At 61.1% G+C, this 19781-nt stretch overlaps 1 protein-coding gene across 5 annotated transcripts in view; it reads left to right on the top strand.

Moving 5' to 3' along the window:
* The window catches only part of SLX9 (SLX9 ribosome biogenesis factor), a 35734-nt gene extending 25382 nt beyond the window's left edge, over positions 1–10352 (top strand). For 4 of the 5 annotated variants that reach the window (XM_028126510.2, XM_028126512.2, XM_028126509.2 and 1 more), the window contains 2 exons: positions 2882–3032; positions 3401–5265. In XM_028126510.2, the coding sequence (XP_027982311.1) occupies positions 2882–3032; positions 3401–3707 (458 nt within the window). In that variant the 3' untranslated portion in view covers positions 3708–5265. Of the gene's footprint in view, positions 1–2881; positions 3033–3400; positions 5266–7427; positions 7494–8872 lie in introns of those variants that run through there. The other variant, XM_028126513.2, reaches the window with a different exon arrangement.
* The last annotated feature ends 9429 nt before the right edge of the window (positions 10353–19781 follow it).

Genomic DNA, 19781 nt, shown 5'->3' with positions numbered 1-19781 from the left:
AGGATCATGACCTGAGCCGAAGGCAGTCGCTTAACCAACTGAGCCACCCAGGTGCCCCAGAACTACACCACTTTAAATTCACTGTTCACATGTCCCCCCCAGTCTCCAGGCTGGAATGAGAGGCACCCAAATCTGAGGACATGTTAATGTTTCAGTCTCACGTAAAAAAGTCATAAACCTGTTTAGGTGGGACGGACAGAGCTGAAGACCGTTCCCTAGCAAGCTGGTTGCTCGTGCAGGATTGAACTTGCAGACCTTTCCCCTTTATCCTGGGGGTGTGGAGCTTTAGAAACTCAGGGTGTGCGTGTGCGTGCACGCCTGTGTTTTGTGGCTTTTGATTCCTATTTGTTATATTCGTGGTGTTTAATTCTTCGTTTTTAGGGCAGGCAGCAGGGACCCCCCCCCCCCCAGAAGGATGTCGGGAGCCTGCCCTCCACACCTGCCTGGGACGCTGCCCTGTTGGGATTCCTGTCACTTCCTTATTTGCTTCAGCGTCCGGTAGGCCCACTTCCTTGTTGCGTGTTCCCTTAAACATGTTCTGGTTACTCTTACACATTGAGTCTTTTTTTTAAAGTAAGACTTGGAATTAGCTTCACAGGTTCAGGTGAAAATCCTGTTGAAGTTTGAGGCTATGTGAGCTTTGCGGTTTCTCAGGGTCACCAGCCCAGCACCGTCTGCCCTCCCTGGGTTGCTGTGGAGTCTTGTGATGTTTTGCTAGAGAACATGATGTTTCTGGTAGATAAGCTCTTGTCACATTAAGGAATTGGCCTCCATTCATGGCTGTGCTGTCATTTTTATGGTGAGTGTGGATAGTGAATTCTGTGGTGTTCCATTTGGCACTTCTTGTGGCCATGGTGGTCTTTGTGTTTAAACAGACCCCCAGTGGGGCGCCTGGCAGATGTCCCCATGTTGAACTGTCCTCATGTGCCTCGGTTACACTCCAGCTAGGTGGAATGTGTTACTAAAAGCACTTCGAGCTTGGATTTGCAGATGTTTGTGTGGTCGTGTTCCTGTGTCCCCCAGGAGCCTGGGCCTGTGCTTTGCTGTGCTTGGTCCCAGTGCTGGTCTGCTGGCCACTGAAGGGGCAGGGGTCTCAGAGCACCTGCCCTGGCCTTTGCCACCCTCCTGGGATGCTCGGCTCTCGGGAAAGAGGCATCTGGTTTGAGGAGATGCTCAGTAAGTTGTTGATCCTCTTATTGGCAGGAGGGAAAGCACTGACTTGTCCCTCGTAAGTCCTAATAATCCGGAGCCCTGAGGGCTTGCTCCGCACACGAGGAGCTGGCGAGTGGAGCTGTCCTTGTCTACTTGAGCTCTGCTCTTTGGGGCGAGGGGAGCAACCTCACTCCCCAGGGGCCCTCTGGGGCTCTCTTAGGGGCTGTGGTTGGGGGCAGCATGGGTGTCCCTGACTTTGGGCCACGCAGGAGGGTGGGCTTTTCAGAGCTTGCCCTGGGCAGCCGAGGGGTTTGGGGTGGGTGACCCTGGCCTAGCACTGTAGGCTTGTCGAGCGGCTCTTGCCTCTGGGAAGCCTTCCTCGGTGCTTCTCCCCACTAGGTGAATAGTTGCAGTTTCTGGAAACTCCGCTCTTGAAAATGCCTGTTGGGGTCACCACGTATGACTCCCCTTTCACATGTGCTTCCTGGGGCTTGGTGTGGGGTTCCCCTCCTGGCCTGCCTTGTGCCTGGAGGTCACTGCCCTTCTGTGGGGTGACGGGCGGCCACAGTGTTCTGAAGGACCCAGCTCGTGGAGTCAGGGCTCTCGTACCTGCCACGTGCAGGTCGCTGGCTGGTGGCGCCTCTGGCTGTGGACCTGCCGGGCGCTGTGTCAGGAAGGCGGCGTGTTGCAGCCTTTGAGGTGTGATTCCTCGTGTGGCTGTCCGTTCCAGCGGGATGGGCTCAGGTCTGGTCAGCCCCCAGCCGCTGTTCTGTCCCAGCTTTTCAGTGAGAGCCTGACAGAGCAAATGCACAAAATCCGTGAGTGCGGAGTCCGCGCGTCTTTTGTGTACAACGGGCCCTGGGCCCACCCGCTGTCTCCCTGGGTAAGAGCTGAGCTGGCGTTGCCCACCGGCCACACTGGAAATACTGCATTTGAATACATACTTTATTAGCAACTGTGAAATAAAAACATTTCTAGGTGAAAATCAAATCCCCAGAGGCTTTGAGATGCCTGGGAGGCTCCGTCACTTAAATGTCTGCCTTTTGATTTCGGCTCAGGTCATGGTCTCAGGATCCTGGGATTGAGCCCCGTGTTGGGCTCCTTGCTTAGCGAGGAGTCTGCCTGAGACTCTCTCTTCTCTGCTGCGCCCCCACTTGCACCCGCGTCCTCTCACGTGAATAAATAAATCTTAACAAAACAATTCCCAAGGCCGTGCCCCCGTCCCTCATCCTCCAGCACCCTGTGTTCCTCTCAGCCGCGCTGGCCCCCGGCCTACCCCGGTGCCCCCTTCCCAGTGGCTGCGCTGGACCTCCGTGCAGAGCCTTCTGGGAGCCCCATGATGTCAACTCCTGTATGTGGGGATCCACTTTCTCCCTCCTGGTGCGTCTCAGGGGGAACTTGGGGAGCACAGGAGAGCATGACCCTGCTGCTCAGTGGCTCACTGTTTACATCGTTTCCCCCTCGCCCGCTGACTGCGCAGCCTGCGCCCCCCACGTGCACAGGCCCCCGAGCCAGCGTCCCTTTTCAGAAAGAGAAGAAGCCTCAGCGCCTGCAGCTCAGTCTCGGCATCCCGCAATCAGGGTGCCGACCTGCCTCCCGGGTTCCCAGGGCGAACGTAGGTGCCACTTGCCGGCCCTGCTCAGGAAGGAAGCTGGTTGCCTGTGTGCTTGTCCCTTGCTCTCTGCTCCTCTCACTAACCCATTGTCCCCCCCCCCCCACCTGCCCTCAGAAATCGAAGCCATAAAGCTGGCCGAGCAGAAGCGCAAGGCAGAGCGGAGACGGAGGGCCACGGTGGTGGTGGGGGACCTGCAGCCCCTGAGAGATGCCCTCCCTGAGCTGCTGGAGCTGGAGGCTGGCAGTCGGCAGCCACGTGCCAGAGGGTGAGTGTCTGTCTGTGGCTGCCTTGGGAATGTGAGGCCAGGAAAGGGCCGGCTCTTCCAGAGTGGCAGCTGCTGACCTGTGTCCGGAGCCTGGGGAGGAACCAGCAGGGGAGGGAAGGGGGGGAGGCAAAGCCTGCAGAGGTGCCCGACCTCCTTGTTGATGCAGAAACCCTTGCTTCCGTGGTCCAAGCCTTGGGGTAGGCAGGTGGTGTGCTGACTCTCTCGCTGGGGCCTCTGCAGGCAGATGGCCTGTCCAGCATGTTGACGAGGGGCACCCGTCGGCCTTCTCCAGCGTGGGCCTCGGAGCAGCTTAGCCGGGAGGGCTGCGGTGTGGTGGGTCCTTCCAGCCACTGGGCTTCACCCCCCAGGGACACAGCCTGCCACCATATCTGCTGCCTTCGGCACCCTCTCCCAGAAGTACACGTTCTTGCAGCGCTTCCTGCCTCCCCGGAACATGGGTGCTCCAGAGAAGCCAGTCCCTCTGCTGTCCCTCTCTGTGTTCCTTCATCAGCTTGGAGGTTGGGGGTGTCCAGCGATGTGCTCAGGGCCACTTGGCTGCAGACCCAGAACATCCCAGGCCAGCTCCCGGAATGGGAGCACCCAGAGCCTTTGGTCCGGACAAAGAATCGAGGAGTGGCCTTCACAGTTGAGATTGGTGATCGAGCCAGAGCCTGAGATGCAAATCCCCCCCCGATTCTTGATAAAAAAATGTGACCCCAGTCAAGTGTCCTTCCCCTGCTTTCAGTTTTTTCTTTTTTCTTTTCTTTTCTTTTTTTTTTAAAGATTTTGTTTATCTGACGGAGAGAGAGATACAGCGAGAGTGAACACAAGCAGGGGGAGTGGCAGAGGGAGAAGCAGGCTTCCCGCCGAGCAGGGAGCCTGACGCGGGGCTCGATCCCAGGACCCTGGGATCATGACCTGAGCCGAAGGCAGACACTTAACGACTGAGCCACCCAGGCGCCCCGCTTTCAGTTTTCTCATCTGAAAAATGTGCTCAGGGCTCCCAGAGGGGGGGAATTGCTGCGTAAACACCCAGTTGGCAGCCCGAGGAGGAATGTGTGTGGCCTTGGGCGGCCTGGGCTGCTGAGCTGGGCTGTAGCTGAGGTTGCTTCCGGCTCTCTGGGTGTGGGAAGGTCCCCAGCTGGTCTCCTAGCTGAGCCTCCTGTTGGATGGGGGTCACCGTCCCTCCTCAAGTGCGTCTGGCCCTGGGGAGCTGTTTGTTTGAATAAATGTTATTTTAGAACAGTTTTAGATTTACAGAAAATGATGAGAGGATACTGAGAGTTCCCACGTCCCTCACATCCAGCTCCCCCTGTCAGCATAGTGCACTGGGGCCCCTTAAGGAATCAGTATTGATATGTAAATAATAGTGATTGAATAAAGCCCATGGGTTATTCAGATTTCCTCAGTTTCCCCTAACATCCCCTTTCTGTCCCAGGATCCCGTCCAGGACACCACGTGACACCAGTCATGTCCCTTTACATCTCTTGGCCGTGACAGTTTCTCTGATGACCCTGACCGTTGGGAGGAGGGCCAGTCAGGCGTTTGGGGGGATGCTCCTCATTTTGAGGAGGACCAGTTAGGCGTTTGGGGTGTTGCCCCTCGTTGGGAGGAGGGCCAGTCAGGCGTTTGGGGGGATGCTCCTCGTTGGGAGGAGGGCCAGTCAGGCGTTTGGGGTGTTGCCCCTCGTTGGGATTAGCATGATGTGGTTTCTCATGAGTGGACTGGGGTCAGGGGTTGTCGGGGGGAAGACCACACAGGGAGGTGTCCGTCTCATCCCATCCGGCCCAGGTGCCTGCCGTCAACATGACTTGTCACTGCTCATGTTGGCCGTGGTCACCCGGCAGAGGTGTGTCTCCCCGGTGTCCCCACCCCACGTGGCTCCTTCCCTTTCCTGCTCTGTCCCCTGGGGAAGGGAGTCGCCACGCTCAGCCCACACCTAAGGAGTGGGGAGGTGCGCTGTGCTCCCCGAGGACGGAGCGGCTGTGCAGACACTGGGATTCTCCTTCGGAGGAGGAGATAAGTACCGTTTCCGTGTCAGCGCATGAGTGACTCATTATGGATGTCCGAATGGACTCGTGGGTATTTATTTTATACTGTGGGCTATAATCCGACAGGACTTCACTCTGTTGCAGGGACTGGTCCAGCTCTGGCCACCGGGAGCCCCTTCAGGTGGCTTCTGCGCTGGAGGGGGTCACACCAGGGGCTGACACTTGAAAGCATGCAGACGGTACAGATGGCTCTGCTGATCAGTGTGTGTTGTCCCCCCCTCCTCTAGGCGTGGGGGACAGGGTTCCACACAGGGCAGAGCACCAGTTCGGCTCCACCCCACCGCCCCCCTGGGCCAGGGCCGCCCCTGCTGCAGCACCTTCCCCAGCAGCCCCCCTCCTGGGGTTGGGGTAGGACAGGATGTGCTGTGGGGTTGGCCTTGTGGCCCTGGACACCCAGGCCTGAGTGCGAGGGTCCCCAGTCACCTACTGGGACACCGTGACCACGGCCCTGGACCCTTCTCCAAGCTCGTCCCACATCCGTGATGTGACCTCACTGGGCGGTGGTTGCAGAGAGCCATCGGAGCACACCTTCCCGTGCTGTGTCCCAAGCCATCTGGGTGGGCACGACACAGCACGAGTTGTACGCACAGTGATGCTGCTTGTTAGTGAAAGGTTAGATTCTCTAGAAACCTGGTCCTTTGGGCAAAAGAGTGTCAGGCGAAGATCACCTTGTCCTTTCTGATGAGCTTTGTGCAGCTGAGCCACCAGGCTAGCCATCCCTTGGACCCCATGTGATCCTGGTGACCTTGGCCACGTCTTGAGGCTGCTGCCGTGGATACTCGGAGAGCCCCTGGGCGGCAGCCAGGGTCGGGGTGCTTCCTGCCGGCTCAGCCCTCCCGGATCTTACAGGCCAGCAGGTGCTGCTGGAGAGTGGGCTGAGAATAGCACCGTGGACCCCATTGGGCCGCCCTGGGTGGACTTCGGGGCTTCGCCCACCGGGGCTGTGGGTTTGGACAAGAGTCCGTATTGTTTGGGGTTTCTTACACCCACTTGGTTTCCTAGGCCCCTGGGGTGGGACATGCCATGTGGGCTCACTCCCATCAGCAGGCAAGTGAGAGGGCTGGGCCCCACCGCCTGCAGGAGAGCAACAAAGCTGGGAGTTACCTGGGTGCACCTGCGCGCTCACTTTCCCCTTGGACTGCAGGCCCGCTAATGCAAGTTTGCCAGGAAAACATTTGTTTGATGGGGAAACTGAGGCTTCAGGGTACAGCGGTTTTCCCAAGGTTCATCCCTGGTCGGTTGGTGTCCAGAGCCACTCCCTCCAGGGCTGGTGGGGCTGGGGTCATGTCGGTGGTACTTAAGCAGCAGGTAGGCTGTGGGCTCTGAGCAGCACATCGTTCCTGGCCGGAGGTCTCAGCCCACCATTGACCCCGCTCTGTCTGAAGCCAGCACCAAGTGAGTCTCTGCCTTCCAGGGGCTCTCCACCTGAGAGACTTGAAGTCAAAGCCTGGGCCTGTCTAGACGGAGGTGACAGGACTGAGGGGTTGGCTCTGCTCACCCAGACAGCCTGCCTTTGTCCACAGGACGGGAGCCTCCCCCTGGAAGCTGCTTACCAGGTCCTAGGCATGCCCTGAGGCTCTGTGTGCGCCCTGGCTGCCCACCGTGCTGGGGGGTTTAAGCCACTAGAGACTGCACCTGACCCCTGGGCACTGAGGGGACTCCCAGATGCGTCTACACGGGCACTGCTCTCAGAGCTGGAGGGCCATGAGTGGCCTCAGTGGATTTTACCTTTTTATTTTTATTTTTTTATCTTTTTTTTTTTTTTTTTTTTTTTTAAGAGAGGGGAAGAGAGAGGGAATCCCCAGCAGACTTCCTGCAGAGTGCGGAGTCCGACGTGGGGCTCGATCTCACGACCCTGAGATCATGACCTGAGCTGAAATCAAGAGTTAGATGATGCTTAACTGACTGAGCCACCCAGGCGCCCCAGTTTTACGTTTTTATAAGTGGGGGTGCTGGGGTGTTGGGGGGTGGGGGTTGGATCGGATCCAGGGCTTAGGCTCCCTGACCTGCCGGCGCAGTGTCCTGGGCATGCCAGTCAGTTCTGCGAGGGGCCTGCTCCGGGGTGAACATGGGGGGTCAGCAGTGAGAGGAGCAGAGCTGCAGTGGGAACCGTCTGTGGGACGCATGAGACGGGTCTTTCATTCATATTTTAACAGAAACCATGAATAAAGGATGAGGTCTCCTGGTTTGGAGGCTAAATTTAGGTGTTGGCCTGGGGCTCTGGTTTTCTCACCCTTCCTGCTGCTGGCTGTGTAGACGCGCATGCCTCTGGGTGGCAGCTCCCCAGGCTGCCGTGGGGGCCCACAGGGGCACCTGTGCTGACTGGCTTGTCTGTCCCTCGCAGGGTGAGCAGCAGGCCCCGCCCCGCCGAGCTGAGCCGCATGAGCACCGCGCAGAGGCTCCAGCTCCTGTGAGTAAGGCCCTGCCACCAAAATGAGGCTCCAGTGCACCCACCTCCTTCCCTCCCACCTCACCCCAGCACCGTCCAGCCTCTGGCCGAGCGCCCCCGGCCCTGGCCCACTCAGGCCCACGGACAGCTTGGCCAGTGGTGCCTCTCATCGGCATGAAGGAGCCGGTTTGTAGCTGGGCCGGGGGGCCCCTTTGCCCAGGCAGCGAGGGGAGCAGAAGCTGCCAGAACAAGACATGCTGGCTCTTTTGGGATCACCCTGGGAGCCCAGAGCCCGTTGCCCTCCCAGGCATCTTGGGTGTGGACCCCTGGCTTGGGCAGTTGGTCAGGGGTTCAGTCTCCCTCTCAGCAGCTGGGGAAGCCAGGCACCTCGCGGTTCAGCCTTGCCCCGTCACGCACACACAGAAAATGGCAGAGCACCAGTCGGCTCCACCCCACCGCCCCCGGGCCAGGGCCACCCCTTCTGCAGCACCTTCCCCAGCACCGTGCCGCAGGTGCCACGGCGGCCCTGCCCACACGTGTCCTGGACCGCCATCCCGAGCTTTCAGTGCACGGGTGTCCTCCCTCAGAGGCGCCTCGCCAAGGCACCTGCAAACGTCCAGCTGGCCCCTGTGCTTCTGAGATGCGGCATGAGTGCCGGCTCTCCCAGGGGCTGGCTGGGCTTAAGAGACCCACGTGCAGAGAGTGGCAGCCACCACTGTGGACTGGGGGCTCAGGTCCTCCCCCGGGAGGAAGCCCTCCAGCTCCCATCAGAGGCAGCCACTGCCCCCTCTGTCGCTGGGGCACCCCATTGTGGGCAAGGCTGGTCTCGGGCCCGTGGGGCCGCAGTGCTCGGTTTTGGCTCGCTGGAGGGAGGGCGCCTCTTGTGTAAGCCCACGTGTCTGCAGGCCACGTGTCTACCTCCCCACGTGTGTCCGCTTCTTCCTGCTTTGAATAGCAGCTCCGCATCAGAGTTGGGGATGGGGGGCCCAGAGCCCACTTCCTGGGGGAGGGCAGGGGTGCTAGTCCCCCAGACCCACGCTCCAGAGCCTGTGTGTGATCGTGAGGGCAGCCAGTCCCTTCCTCCCCAAAGCACCTGTTAGCTCTCATAGCCCCCCTCATCCCCCTTGGGCCTGACTCAGCAAGGCCGCTCCTGAGCCCCCTCCCTGCCCTGCTGCCTTCCTCATCCCCCCCATACTGCCCCCGCCCACTGCCCTCTGGTAACCCTTAGGCCCCAGGTGCTCTGCCCTGTGTAACCCCTGCCCACCCACTCCAGTGTCTCGCCCTCCCTGAGGTGCCCAGGGACGGGATGGCCGGGCTGGGGCAGTGCTGATGCTCATCCCCACCCCTCCCTGCACAGGGTTGTGGGGTTTGCTGACCTGCGCTGATCTCCTCTCTTTCAGGGAGGAAGAAAGGGCTCGGTTTCGGGAGCTGCTGGCTAGTCCAGCCTACAGGGCCAGCCCCTTGCTGGCCATCGGGCAGCAGCTGGCCCAGCAAATGCAGCTGGACGGCGGCAGCCAGCTCTGATCTCTGATGCGGCCTGGAGACGTGCTGTGAGCTCCCAAGGATCCACCCCTTGCTGTCCTTGCTGTGAGCCTGGCAGGAGAGCCCACCATGAGAATGAATGAAGAGGCACGATCTCGGGCGTTGGCATGGGGGCAGTTCCTCTGTGCCCCCCCGCGGCTCCCTGGGCTTCCTTCCAGACTGCTCTTGGGTTTCTCTGGGCGGGCCACCCAGGAGGCTGCCCACGCTCCCTCAGCACGACCCACCACCCAGCAGGCTCTGGGGGTCCCCAGCTCCCCTGCAGCCCCAAGATGCAGTCGTGGTGGGTTCTGTGGGCGCTTGCTGCCCTCCCGGTTCCCAGGGGCTCCTGTCTGCCCTTCTTGGGTTGTGGTCCCTGTGCTCCCTGGCCTGCTCCCCACGGTGTCTCCCGTTGGCTCCGAGCCCAGGTTGCTCCCCACCTGCCCTTGTGATTGAGGTGAGCTGGGCTTGCCGGAGTCCAGCAGTCTGGACACTGGGAGCAGGCCTGGTCCCGCCCTAGAGCGACACAGCCGACCCGGGAGCAAGATGGGTGTTTACTGTTAGAAGCCTGGGGTTTGGGGGCCAGATTGCGGGAATAGACTTCACACCTAAGGGCCTGGGCTTGCCTGGGGAGTGGGAGTTGGGAGTGTGTGCTGTGTGGGGACTCACTGCCCACGTCCTGCGGGGTCAGTAGTGGTGGATGTGTGGCCCGGAGGCCTGGGCGCCCACGGCAGCAGCTCTGGACCCAGTGAGCGCGCCCTGTCACTCTTGGGGCCGGGGCCAGGATACCCAGCACCCCCTCACAGGCTGTGGTGTGGGGGTGGGCACCAGCGCATCCAGGCGCCAGGCCCTCTAGGCTTTGTGGCTGAACCAGCGTGAGCTCCAGTTATGTCCCTGACCTCTGGTGCCCTGGGTGGCATGCTCGCGACTCACGGACACCCGAGCAGCGTCTACCAAGGCTCTCCGGCCATGGGTGGCTGAAGGGATCTGAGCCCATGCCCCGCCCCCATTGGGCTTCCTGGGCCTCTTCTCTGCACAAGAGCACACAGTGTGGGCGCCTCCCAGGAACGGGACATGGAAAGGGACAGATGTGACCACCGAGGCTGTAGGTGGGAGCCTGAGTCCCCTGGGCCGGAGGTAAGCACGGCCGTCTCGCCAGGACTGCCACCCCTTAAATGACGGTGCACTGTTGTCCTCAGTACAGAAACCAGTTCTTGATAAGGGAGATGAGTTGTTTATAAAGTGGTATTTGTGACAAACTCATTTGTGCAATAAATAAGTGCTGGGAGAAACAGAGTGGGGTACAGGTTGCCCGGAAGGTGATGCAGGCACCTTGATGTTTCTCCATCATGTTTTTCCGAATGTCTGAGTTTGGTGACACTGACTGCAAGGCTGGTACGTGTCGTCTGAAGGGAAAATGTACTTCTTGGCCTCCAGCAACTCCAGTGTGGCCCCGGCCGGGCCACCTCGGCTCCCCTTGTGCCCCGGCTGCCCGGGAGCGTGTGTGCCATGGGAAAGGGAGGGGCCGCACGGACAGGGGGCGGGCTGCTCTTGAGGGGGTGAGGCACGTGGGCTCTGCCGACCACTGGCCTCAGAACTCACCCCAGGAAGATCACCAGAGAAGCCTCAAACGTGTGGGGACCTCAGCCCCAGAGCAGAGTGCCGGGTCCCGATGACAGGTTACAGGAGAGTCCCCCTGGGTGTCCCCTGGCTGTGGCCAGATGCCTACCGCCGAGCAGGCATGTGTGTGGTTTCTGATGTGTGTGCCGTGGGCACGACTGCCGTGGTGGCAGGTGTAAGTGGTGAAGTGGAACAGTTCATGGTGTTTGTGCCTCTTAAACCCTGTGCGCTCCTGCTGTGCAGGGGTGCGTGGGTCTGTGTCTCTGGCACCTGCCCGTAGGGTCCTGCCTGCCCTGCCTGCAGGCTCACCTCTGAAGGTCCCCTGGCTCCCAGGCAGAAATCTTCAAGACCCCTTTTTAAAAGTACTCCAGCAACCCACCTGGATCCGCCTTCCCCATGAAACACCCCTCTCCTCCCTTCTAGAGCCCCTGGTTGGTAGGTATGCTGTCCCCTTCTTTCGGTGGACGTGTGCATCGGTTGTCAGCTGCTGTGGTACCTGTGTAACCGACGTCCCCCAGACGTGCAGCCATGTGTTCTCCCCACGAGCCTGGGCCAGGCCGGACTCCTGCCTGAGGCACCCATTGAATTTGTTTCTTGGGGAACAGACTAGCAGATGGGGTGACTTCAGCCCCTGGGAATGCACTCTCCCGTGGAGGCTGGCCATGCCGACAGGCCCACGCCGTCTCCGGAGGCCTGCAGACGGGGGCAGAGACGGGCAGTTCTGTTTGTCAGCTCCTCTCGTGCCCCCGGCTGGCGGCTGCATCACTCCTGTCCGTCGCTCTGCCTCCTGTGAGTCACTGGGTCAGGGCCCGCCCTCCTGCAGGATGACCTCCCCTGAACTAATTCCTTTGCAAAGATCCTATTTCCAGAATGGTTGCATCCTGAGGTTCCACGTAGATGTGAATCTTGGGCGATGCCCTGGGTCTGGGGGGAGGTCGGGGCAGCAGGATTCTCGGAAGCTCCCAGGTGAACCGAAGATGCACATCCAGAGTTGGCTACCGCTCACCAAGTGGGGCGGGGAGGAGGTGAACTTGTCTACAGGGCAAAGCGCTGGGTGTTGGGAGGCTTCATGGGGTGCGACGTTGACACGGGCCAAGGACTGGAAGGCGTGGGGCAGTCGTGGACGGCAGAGCACTGCCCTGGGGCTTTGGGTGGGGGGCTGGGGTCCCCTCGTGACAAGGGCCTCCTGCTGCCCCACCCCTTCCTGTGCTCCCCCAGACGGCACCCCAGCCATTCTCTGGCATGTCTGCCCTTGTCCTGCCCGGTGTTAACATGTTCTCCGAGCTGGCTTGCTTCCCCTAGGACGGAAACGATGGAGGGCAGGGTGTGCTTTGCGCTGCTGGGGGGTCAGCAGCCCCACGTGGCAGTAAATGAATGAACCAGAGGCAGGAAGCAGTGGCCTGCGTGGGCCCAGGTGACCAAGCTCAGGGCCCAGCTGGGGTGGCCTTGTATCTGCACGCGGTGTCCAGTGGGGAGAGGGTTCCTGGGGGCGCGGACTCGGGCGCCTGGAGGGGAGGAAGGAGTCGGTGTGAATGCTCGGCCCTCGGGGTCCGTTCTGGTCCTGGGTGTGTGTGCAAGCCGCAGGCCTCTGAGGCAGGCCAGCAGGGCTGGGCTGATGATGGCTCACCCCGTCTGTATGGAGCTTTGTCAAGAGGGGCCTGGGTCTGGGGCCGGGCGGATGGTGACGCGTGAGCCTGACGCAGCCCCACAGCCTCAGCGTGCCGGCCTTCACGTGGACTCGGGCTCCCTTGCTGCTTCAGAGACTGTCCTGGGCAAAGACGGGCGTCAGTGCCGGCAGCCGCAGCTGGGTGGTGAGTCAGGCACAGGCAGCCGTGCCTCTCAGGGTTCCGTGTTGCTTGGAAGTCAGGTGTTGTGCAAACTGCTCTTGGAACGCTCTTCATGCAGTGATCACACCGGTCCGTGACCGCTGCTTGGGCTGAGATGTTGGAGCCCAGCCCCTGCCTGGCCCCAGTGGGTTCTGGGCCACCACCCCATGACCTGGGTTCCAGGGTGCTGCTATCAGTGCATGTCTCCAGGATATCGGGAGAGCCAGCCGGCTCCTGGAGATAGCAAGACGCCAGCCTTCCGGGCCTTTCTCTGATGTCCCGTTCCCGGGCCAGCTAGTCCCCTGCTTCTGGACCTGAGACCCTCGGCCTGCGCGGACAACCTCCTTATTTTGGAAGTCAAACAGACTCAATAAACTGCATTTTCTTCTAAAGGTGTTAAAATAACATGGGTTACAGGGATAATTACAGACGTGTTCTGGATGTTGGCTTGTGTTTCTTAAGGCTTTGTTAAGATTGGGAGATGTTATTTTTCAGATTGTGGGGAGAAAATCAGTGATTACTTGTGTCTTTGAATTCACATGTCCTCTGGTGCCACAGAGGCTGCAGGGCCGTGGAGTCTGTGGGGCCTCCTGCTAGGCTGAAGCCTTTTCCCTTCCTGTTCTGGTCTCTGCTGGCAGAAGAGGGGACCTGGGGGCTGGGCCCCCTGAGCCCTGGCTGGGACTTTCTCTGCAGAGGGGGAACCCAAGAGCCTGGAGAGGGGAGACCCCCCCCCCCCCGGGCTGGGGCTGGAGCTGGGGTATCCGGTGCTTTTCCTGCTGAGGTCCTCAGGAATGCAGAGCTTCCAGACACCCCAGGACCCCTATGTATGCCCTTAACCTCCGCCCTCTGCAGGTTCAGGTCAGTGTCTGAAGCCACAGCACAGGGTTGGGGCGCCCTTCTCCCTGCTTCGGTGCCCAGGGTTCTTGCACAGTGGTAATTATTCCAGTCTCCTAAGTTGGGAGCAGATTCTAATTACATCACGGTGTGTAATTAGAGAAGCTATCCTGGTCAGCCCTCGGGCTCTGGGCGCCTGTGTGAACAGCCTTCCCTCTGCCTCCTGCAGATGCACGCCCCTGGGTCTGATGGACCTGGCCCTGGCTGGCCGACCCACGTCCCCCCACCCAACAGGCTAATGTGCCCCATCCTTTGGCCTGCCACCTGGCAGGGTGCACCCCCCCCCCATTCCCAGCCAGCCTTTCTGCCCCAGTCTGTAGCTGATCCTCACGCACACCCAGCACACACTGGGAAAGCTCGTTCTGGTGGGTCAGGCAGGCACAGCTGGCCGCTGCCCGTAAGCTCAGTGGGTGCCCTGGGCCCCACCAGGAGGTCTCTAGGGGAGGGGACAGTGGCAAGTGTGACTGAGGAAGATGTCAGCTCCTGCCGGCTGAATTCGTGTCCCAGACTGGTGGTGGAGGCCCTGGGTGGGTGGGTGAGAGGCACGCGAGAGGTTGGCTTGGGGCTGACCCAGCGTTACTGCAGAGCACCCTGGGGATGCCATCTGGTGGGCCTGAGAGGAGAGGGGTGCGCTGGTCATGTGCTAGTTCGCTATAGTGCTTCTGACTGAAAGCAGAAGTCGTGGGAGCTGATTATGTTGAAATGGTGTGGGTTGCCCCTCCCAGAATGAGAGCCTGGATGCAAGTTGCTGTCAGCAGCCCAGGCTCTTATTCCTCCTGTTGCTAAATCAGCTGCTAGCACCCCAGCCATCACGTCCACATTCCAGGCAGGAAAAGGGGGAGGGCCGAGGGTGGGTGGCGGTTTCCGTTGCAGTAGGGTAGGGCAAGGCCTGGGCTTCCTCAGCAGAGCCGTCCACACCACTGTCCACCACGGCCCCCAGCGAGCTGGGTGGGTGTTGGTGTATCTCAGCATCATGTGTGCAGTGAGAGCTCTTGCCAGGTCCTCGGTACTGCTGACCCTGCTGCCGGGGGGTCCGAGCTGTCCTCTGACCTGGGGCCACGGTGAGCATGTTTGTCGGTAACTGGACGCACAGCAGTGCAGAGGAAGGGCCAGCAGGGTGATCAGGAAGGTTCCCCTGGACGTCTGAGTCCTTGTGCTTGGGCGCAGGTCAGACGTCCAAGGGCAAGACAAGAAGGTGCCCCCTGAGAAGAAGGTGGCCGGTGGTCCTGCTCTGGCTCAGCCCTGCACAGATCCCTCTGGCCCTTCAGATGGGGGCGAGGGGTGGAGGGAGGGCCCCCTGAGAACCAGCAGGAGGGCGGACGCAGTACTGTGGGGGTGCTCTGCAGGCAGGGAGGGGCCAGAGCTGCATCCAAGTAAATTCTGGGGCCCCACCCTGGGTTTGGGGGCAGCCAGGAACGGGGCCTTTTAACAGGGCATTGGTGGCTTGCGGTCACGCTGCCTTTGCTTGCATCTTGTCTGACGAGAAGACCTGTCCTGGCGGCACAGTGTGACCTTCCTGGTGCGTGAAGCTGGTGGGCTGCTAGAGACACGGCGGCCCTCAAGTCCCAGGCCTCAGCTCCAGCTTTACCTAGAGGAGGGGAGGGGGCTGGGCACGCACAGCTCGGCCACAGAGGCGGCCCTGCTGGGCTCAGGTGCTCGCAGACCAGGCCTCTGCCAACGGCGCCTGGGTTCCGGGCAGGGGTTGTCTGGATGGATGCGGGGTCCAGGCCCCTCGTCTTTAAACACTCGCATGTATCGTGACGCCTTACACGGAGTAGCAGAGTGTGTGGCTAAGTGCCCGCACACGGGAGTACATGGGTGTGGACAAACGTGGGTATATACACGTGGATAAATGCACACTCTGGGGTGGCCTGCAGGAATCCCTACCAAGCTGCCTGGCTGCTGCACACTTGGGACGCTCGCCTCACCTGCCCCAAGGCCCTGGTTACCATGGTGGGACAGGCCTGGACAACATGGGAGGACTTCTACTGGAGGGGGGAGTGGAGGGCTGGAGCTGTCGGCTGCAGCCCCAGATCGCTGTCCCTGCCGCAGGGAGTGGCCGGCCTGCTGGCCCCCTCTCCCAACGCCCCTGTCCCTTCTCTTGGAGCTGCCTGGAGCCTGAGGTGGCTGCCCTCCCTGACAGCACAGGCCTCGGGTGGGGACCGTCTCTTGGCACTAAGGGCGGGCTAGGGTCCCACGTTGTGGATAGGCCCAACCTGGGAGCAGGTGGGGCCCCCTCTTCCAGAAGAGTGCAGGGCTGCCTGGGGACACTCGGGGCTGCTTCGGGGACAGCTCCGCTGCGAGGCCCCTGGGTTTAGCGGTCAGCACTGTGGACTTAACCTGGGCTTGGCCAGAAGCCCTCAGGGGATCCTGTGACCCTGGTCCTGCTTGGTTGAGGGTCCTGACGAGTGCGTGACCTTGGCTGGGGGTGAGGGGCACTAACAGCACTGACCCTTGGCCGTTCCTGCTCTGGGACCAAGTGCCCCAAACTCCTCGGTCAGTTACCCCTGGGGCGGGGGGGGGGGGGGGGCGCTGGTGAGTCCAGATTTGGACTGGAGGCAGCACTGGGGCACATCTTTTGAGCCAGGAGATGCTGCTGCTGGCTGGGGTCACATCCTGCGGGGGGGGGGGCAGGCGGGGGTGGGGAATAGGGCACAGACGTGGGGGACCTGGGGAAGTCCCCACCCTAGCCCCACTCGGGGCCCGGCCGTCCTCTGGAACACCTGGTCCCACTTTGAAGGACAGAACGGCCGTGGGGCACACGTGTGGGACTGAGCGTGTGTGCACACGCACCTGTGGGGACGGGCGCCTCTGTTCCTGTACGCTCGTGAGCGCACACGCGTGTGCAGTATACAAGCTTTCAGGTGCAAACTCCGTCTCTGTAGGCGTTTGCGTTTCCGTGCGTGACTTCCTATCAGAATAGGGGCGAAAGCTCTCATTCCTACTTCAGGAGCGCTTGTATCAAGAAGAGATGAATTTCACTGAATTCCTTCTTGGTTCCTGTTGAGAAAGTCATGTGTTTTGTTATTTTGTTATTATTTTTCCTGCTGGGGGGCGAATGGTGTGATTACTTTCCCCTCATGCTGCTCGGCTTTGCATTCCTGGGGTCACGGGCTTGGCTTGGGTTGTGTTTTGGTTGCTGGGGTTTCCTGAGCGGGGGCTGCTGAGAGGGGCAGCTTGGGCATCGCCTTTGAAACCGGCAGGTCTCCAGGGAGCTTTCCACACGGTGTCTCTGAGCTTCCACCCTCTGGAGGGGGGAGGGGCGGTGGGGAGGAGGCAGATGTGCCTGCCTTTGCCCTGCCCGGAGCCCATGGATCCCCGAGGCTGGAGCCCACCCTGCCCGCCGGGCTCCCACCAGCCCCGTGCTCAGCCCCCAGGTGGAGGTCAGGACACAGGCCTCGTGCTGAAGCCCCGGTGTGTGTTGGGGGGGCCCCCAGTGCAGCCTCCAGCCCCGCCTTCCGCCTGGGGAGGGAGCCCTGAGGTTCTGCAGAGGCCACCGTAGGCCCAGCGGGACCCCGGCCAGGCCTGCCCCGCAGATCTGCTCCCAACATTCCAGAAGGAGCAGGTCACTGTGTGGCGGTCAGCACTTCTCTCCGGGGTCCTGCGTGGGTCTTCCCTCACAGCCCCTACCCGGACAGGGCCCACCCTCCTCCCTGGCCCTTGAAGCCTGCGGGAGTCTCCTTGTCATCTGTGACAAAACCCTGCCGCATAAGGAACGTCTCCATCAGTCACATTCTCCTTCCCAGCCGGCGGCGCCGGGCCTCCACCCTGTCTGCGCCGAATAACTGGAAGGCACGGCCTGCCTCCGTGCCACCCTCGACCTTTCCCTTGGTCTTGACTGTAAACGCGCTCAGAAGTGAGGTGTCCGCTCAGGAGTGGGGGGCTTGATCTCAGGGGATGTGGAAGAGGTGAGAATCATGGGGGACGGGCAGCCTCAGGAGGGGAGTCCGGAGGGGTCCACAGAGGACCGTGTGCCCATGGCCTCCTCCTGGGGAGGCCCAGGGACCCGGTGACCGATTCTCAGAAGCCTGGGCGCGTATTGACCGTTTTGGCTCTGCCAGGGGTGCTTGGGGCCGAGTGGCATGAGGAGTCCCCGATGTCAAGGCCGCCGGGGCGGGGAGACCCTGTCCTAACCCTGCTCTACCAGCTTGTGGTGGGCCTGCACCCCCTCCCCTGGATTTGGGCACAGCCGTGGACTTGATCTGGCCCCGGGTGTGAGGGACACGTGCCGCTTTGGGGGATGCTTTTGGAGTCCACGCGTGGTGCACCGTGCTGGTGTGTGACCGGCAGGGCTGCAGACCGTGGCCCGTCCGGCAGCCTGGGCTCCCACTGTGTGCACTGCAGGGACCAGAGCCCTGGCCGACCCGCAGCGGGGTGGAAGCCGCTGGCTGTTTGGGAATGTTCCTTCGTGTGATGGATGCATCTGCTTTCTGGTTCCCACCGAGAAGACCGAGGAGTGAACAGAGAGCGCTACTCTGGCTCCTGAGGTCGGGAGCTGGTGCCATGCCCAAGCCAGGCCAGAAACACCTGGAAACGACAGGTGTCTGCAGCAGCGAGCCGCACCCCCTCCCACGAACGCAGAGTTCTTTCTCACACGTGGTGGGGCCGGAAATCCACCTCCAAGCCCCACTGAGGCCAGCAGGACAGCGAGAAACAACACCGATGCTCTGCACCTGACTCGAGTCCAAGAGGCAGCAACTGCCGAGTGAAGAAGACACTGCCCAGTGAAGCTTCTAGAAGGCGGCCCAAAACGCACTCGGAGGAAAGCTTACCATCTTAAAGGGCCTTGATACAATCAAGGGAGAATTAAAATAGGGGCGCCTGGGCGGCTCCATCCGTTGAGCGTCCGACTCCTGATCTCAGCTCAGGTCTCGATCTCAGGGTCATGACTTCAGGCCCCGTGTTGGGCTCCATGCTGGGCATGAAGACTCCTTAAAAAAAAGAGAGAACTAAAATAAAATGTGAATTAAACGTTCAATTCTAGACTGTAGAAAAGAAAAATAAGATAAAGCCCAAGGAAGCAGGAGGAACATGTGAACAAAGATAAAAGGAGTGGCTGGTTTGGCCAACAGCAAACATTGGAACAGAGACACCAAGTCCATGAACGTCCCCTGGGAGGAATCTGGGGGCGCGAGCTTTTGGGAGTTGGGTGGCCGTCAGGAAAAGGACTCCCCCCTGCGCTGTCAGGGCAGCCCTGGGCTGGTGCCCCTCGGCCCGGCCTGTGCCTTACTCAGCAACCCCCCCGCCCCACCCCACGGACAGTGACAGGCCCTGCGGTCTACCATTGCCTCTGATGATGGCACCGGGATCAAAGGCCTGGCCTCCCCTACCCCCTCCCTGTCCCCCTCTACCTCCCAGCCCCTGCCCTGCCCTCCCCTCCATCCCCTGTCCCCCTGCCCTCTCCCCCGACTCCCTTCCCCGAAGACCGTGCCCTAGCCAGGAGCTCTCTGCTCTGGTCTCTGAGATGCCCTTGGGGGCAGGCAGTGGGGCCCTGGTTTCTTGCCTCCTGCCCTTCCTACCAAGGGGAAGGATTCTGGACTGAGCCACAGGGAGCTGGGCCCCCAGGATGGTGCAGGGGGTCAAAGACCCTGGCTGCCAAAGGGATCCATTCTCATGGCCCAAGCGATCTTGTGGCAATCTGGGAAGAGAGCCAGAGCCCCTGGTGCCGGAGTGCCTGAGCTTGAGGAGCCCCAGTGGGTCCCGCGGGCCAGGAAGGTGCCCTGTGCACCCCTGTCCAGGGCCGACGGGGTGGGGGTCTGAGGCCAGGGGCCAGTGCCCAAGAGCACCCAGCTCAGCCATGCCAGGGTGAGTCCTGGGGAGCTGCCTGGAGACCCCAGCATGCCTCTCCTCCCACCAACCCCAAGAACTGAGCTTGCTCTGCCAAGTCCCCGTCCTCAAGAGGAAGCAGGGGCCCTGTGGCGTGTTGGGGTGACGCTGGCTGAGGGACCCTGTCTGTGCGCGTGGCCCCTCTCCCAGCTGCACGGGTGGCCTCAGAGCGCCTTCTCCTTTGTTCTGTCCAGCTCGAGGCTGTGAGCAGGAAGACAAGCAGCGCTGGAGACGAAGCAGAGCTGTTTGATGAAAATAACAAGATGGCCCTGCAGCTCAGGCGGCCTCACCGCAGGGCTGAGTCTTGTGGTGGCGTCTGGGTTTTGTTTGCAGTGTGCTCACCCAGAGAAACCTGAGCGTGGCCACAGCCCGGCCCGGGGGCACATTCCACAAGCACGGCTCCTGGGCCCCAAATTCTGAAGGCCGTCCCTACTGGGAAGGGGGACACCACTGGGGCATCGTCCACGGCTGCGCTGTCCAGCCGTGGCCGGGTGTGTTCAGGAGGGGGGTAGGGCATGCCAGTCCCAGCCCCGGGCCGTGCACACATCCGTGCACAGAGCCCTCCCGGCCCTGCCAAGGAGTACGGAGGAGGAAACTGGGGCGGGGAGCCTGGGTCTCCTCACCC

This window comes from Eumetopias jubatus, unplaced genomic scaffold (genome assembly GCF_037043125.1).
Source record: "Eumetopias jubatus isolate StellerSeaLion01/CBP00866 unplaced genomic scaffold, mEumJub1_p1.0 scaffold_1, whole genome shotgun sequence".
Classification (NCBI taxonomy): Eukaryota; Metazoa; Chordata; class Mammalia; order Carnivora; family Otariidae; genus Eumetopias; species Eumetopias jubatus.
Note: the sequence above shows the minus strand (reverse complement) of the source record. Positions and strands in the feature narration are given on the sequence as shown.